The sequence below is a fragment of the Henckelia pumila genome, chromosome 2 (assembly GCF_033568475.1).
Source record: "Henckelia pumila isolate YLH828 chromosome 2, ASM3356847v2, whole genome shotgun sequence".
Classification (NCBI taxonomy): Eukaryota; Viridiplantae; Streptophyta; class Magnoliopsida; order Lamiales; family Gesneriaceae; genus Henckelia; species Henckelia pumila.
Genome location: NC_133121.1, coordinates 137,774,603 through 137,778,341, shown reverse-complemented (window position 1 = coordinate 137,778,341; position 3,739 = coordinate 137,774,603). Strand labels below are relative to the sequence as shown.

Sequence of the window (3,739 nt, the reverse complement as noted above, 5' to 3'; positions counted from 1 at the left end):
AACGCATCGAAACGTGATATTCAAGCTTCAAATTTTTTAAGTTTAAGCGTGATTAGTACGAGATTAAGCATAAAAAAATATTTTTAATTTAAACTATAATTTTAGTCATCTCAAACAATTAACGGAGCAAATAATGAATGGATATAATAAGTTCAAGTGTAATGCATTAATTTTTGTGTGATTATAATTTAATTTATTTCATCGTTCATTTCATATCACGTGTCATCGAACATAAACTAAATTAATTGGTATACTTTAAAAAATTAGCTGTAAAATCCCTCAATATATACTGCATTCACATCATCGCTACACTTAACTATCCAATATTGTACATTTCTAACATTGTTAACAATCACTTACTGATAATATCGCTAATTTATGATCATTTTTCGACTCATTAATCAATTTTAGTAAGTCACATTTAAGCGTATTTAATGACACTTGGCATGATGTCATGATCAACCTATATCTGATTGTTTTTTTACTGCTTTTGATCGAAGCGAAGCGTTTTTGGAAAAATTTCAAGTTTAAGCGAAATTAAGCGAGGTTTAATCAAACTTTTTAGAACACTGCACCAAAGACACAATTTTCCCTTGAAAATATAAATTAATATAATTTCCTTGAAAATATAAATAAATCTAAGGGGGCCGTATTTATGCGGTTATGCCTTCTGTTCTATTTGACATGGAGCATTATCAATCGAATACATTTTTATAAATAAATATTTTTGGTAAATTTTATTTGCTTAATTTTTTTTTTTGTGTGTGTGTAATTCTTGTACCAACATAATTGAAAACAATGCATATTAAAATCAATCAAATTTTCTTTTTTTCAATTTTTTTTGTAATTTCTCTCTTTTTTTAAAAAAAAATAAAAGTCCTTTCATTAATTGATCATTGTTTTATAAAAGTATGAACTTCTCTGAATAAATTTAACCTGATATTTTTCACATCTTTACAAATAAATGTTACAAATTTCCTGCTCGTGGGAGTACTGGAAAAATTAAGATAATTAAAATCCATTATAAATAATTTTAATTTTATATTAAAAAATATAAATGTTCATTTTGCCCTGAAAAAATTCATTCATAATTATGAATGCCGAAAAATCCGAAATGTTAAAATTTATTGTACTTTTTTCTAAGAACTCTCATAATTTACATGTTAAATTATTCTAGTTTTGATACATTAAAATATTCGAAACTATAATATAAATAACAAGTAATTTTTTAATGACAATGTACTATTTAATTATATTAATTTCATATGCATATTTACGCACACAGGGTATATGTTACCTTAAATTAATTACAAATAATGATTTGAATTATATTCTTGTATAAATGTGTATTAATGAATTGTTTTTATTAAATAAAATCTAATGTTTTTATAATATGAGAAAGGATTATAATATACACACATATATTTGTAAAGATATAGGCAGAGTGCACACTACGCTAAAAATTATGGTCCGTATAACGAAAAAATAATTTTTATCATAAAATTCATAACATCCCAAAAAAACCATAATAAAAATAAAATCCGGAAAGTGAAAGGATCTGAAAGGAAAAATAAAATAAAATAAAGTGTTCCAAAATCCTAACAATTATTGCTAATAAAATTAAAACGAGAATAATAATAAAATGATGGCTGGATTTAATTTGGTGGAGGGAAGAAGATCTCTTCAGCCTTTCTCTTGGAGCTAAACTTTTGTTCCACATCCGCACCTACATTGAATGATGCCTGCAACACTTGAGGAGACAAGGCCTTCCAAACTGAGGTCCTTCCAGCCAGATGAGTGAATATCGGGCTGCAATTATATATATTTCAAACACCATTAATATCACTTTCAAATCGAGATAATTAAAGTCGATGACTTGTAGCTCAACAAACACTTACTTGGGAGTTGTTATGATGGAGAACCAATCCATGCCCTCAGGATCAGAGATCTTGGACACCACAAAGAACCTAGGAACAATGAAAAGATTGCCAGCTTTGATGGTTGTCTCCAACACCCTCTTCCCATCGACTCCAACCACCTGAACCCTACCACTTCCCCTCACAATGTAAGTAACTTGCAACGCAGAATCACAGGAAAACCCTGGGGAGCACATAGAGTTTCCATTCAGACGAACGAGGTCCGCCCCGAGCCCGACTTCCCCGACCAACGGCAAGTTCTTAGTGTTGAGCACCACAACTTTGCCTCCGTTCTTGATATCCACGTCCAATGGAGCTTCCTCGCAGTTAAGAGCCATGCCCTTGTAGTGTTCTTTCTTGGGTTCGGGCATCTTGAATCCGGGGTCGAGCTTCACGATGCCCTTGCCAGATTGTGTGCCCACTAGGGTTTTGACTGTGGCTTCGTCCAAGTCCCATGCACGGCCCACGAACTCGGTGGAGAACCCGGTGAAGATGCCGTTGGGGCCGGTGAGGAAGAAGTCGGTGAAGGAGCCGGACTTGTGGGCCGTGGAGGTGTCTCCGAGGAAAAGGATCACGAGCTCGGGGTCTTGTTTGTTGTACCACCATGTGACCACGCCGAAGGGGAGGGCTAAGGCGTCGCCTTTCTTGATTGCCACAACTTTCTCTTCTTTTTCGGGGAGAACTATTCCAGCCACTCCACTACCTAATTATTATATATATATATGTCACGATTTATTTTTTAGATTGAGATTCAGATATATTTCATAGGATATATAAGATATGATGACAACTAATATTTAATATAAACATATTCAAGGGGAATAATATATCAACTATATACTTGGCCACCAAAAAAAATAATTTGGATTTGAAAGGGATTTTACGATAACTATTACAAATATATAAACCAAACATTGGTTATAAAATATGTTTGAAGGAAATCGCTATACAGACAAAGTGAGAGTAAAATAATTCGAAGCAATTCAGAACTCCACCTAGAAAAATTTAGGGATTATTGATTGGTTCAATTGAAGAATTATTTTTTAAAAATTGTGTTCATAAAACTAAATCGGAAAAGTATGATCTCATTCACGTACATAACAATAATATATCATATATGCATTCAAAAAAGCGAACAAATTTCTTAAGAAATTTTTTTGAAGATTATTAAAGATCATACCTTGAAGAACATAAGCAACCTTGGCGGAGTCGGAGTAGCGAGGCATGGCAAAGCCGTTCTTCTCGAGAGCAAGCTTGGCGGCGCCTATGTTTCCCTGGCGCAGCATCGGCAGCTCGTCGGGGCACCACGCATAGTACGCGCCACCGTCTCCGCCGTGCACCTTCTTGGCCAACTTTGGTGACAAATCAATCTCCATGTCTTCTTTGTTTTTTTGAAAGCAGATAACAAATAAATAAATCTGAACTGTAATGTAGCGTGGATTGGAGTATGGGTTTGGGTAGTTATTTATAGAGGTGAATGGAATGAAGTGGCGCAGTCCTAGTCAAATTCGAATTTTGCGGATAATAAGATCGTAACAGAAAGATTTATTTTATTTCTTTGAGATACATCAAGATTAATTCTTGTAATGTTTTAGTTGGTTAAGAATTGTCGGACTAATATATTTCGAAATATATTAGAATACGTTTCGAAAAACAAATATATTAAAATATATAAGTGGATTTCTACATATTTGATTTAAGCTTATCTAATGTTGATGATGCTTTAATTTTGATTTGAAAATAAAGATTTTCTTTTGAAATATTAAAATTTGTTGTTTAAATATTAAACAATAGAATAATTGAAAAATTAATGCATTCGAGAG

General features: G+C 32.7%; 1 protein-coding gene across 1 annotated transcript; it reads right to left on the bottom strand.

Annotated features, from left to right (window-relative positions):
- Positions 1-1,475: 1,475 nt before the first annotated feature.
- On the bottom strand, positions 1,476-3,378 carry LOC140883903 (13S globulin seed storage protein-like). Its single transcript, XM_073290524.1, has 3 exons — positions 3,097-3,378; positions 1,899-2,619; positions 1,476-1,809 (listed from the first exon to the last, which is right to left on the bottom strand). Exons 1-3 carry the CDS (start codon positions 3,290-3,292, stop codon positions 1,656-1,658), a joined length of 1,071 nt encoding a protein of 356 aa, XP_073146625.1. The 5' UTR covers positions 3,293-3,378; the 3' UTR covers positions 1,476-1,655.
- Between the last annotated feature and the right edge of the window lie 361 nt (positions 3,379-3,739).

What these genes read in the sequence shown, in the direction of transcription:
- LOC140883903 (XM_073290524.1), bottom strand. Translation starts at nt 3,292, where the DNA reads ATGGAGATTGATTTGTCACCAAAGTTGGCCAAGAAGGTGCACGGCGGA. An exon ending in GGTTGCTTATGTTCTTCAAG is followed by an intron (nt 2,620 to 3,096) that starts GTATGATCTTTA and finishes TATAATAATTAG; the next exon opens with GTAGTGGAGTGGCTGGAATA. An exon ending in TCCATCATAACAACTCCCAA is followed by an intron (nt 1,810 to 1,898) that starts GTAAGTGTTTGT and finishes ATATAATTGCAG; the next exon opens with CCCGATATTCACTCATCTGG.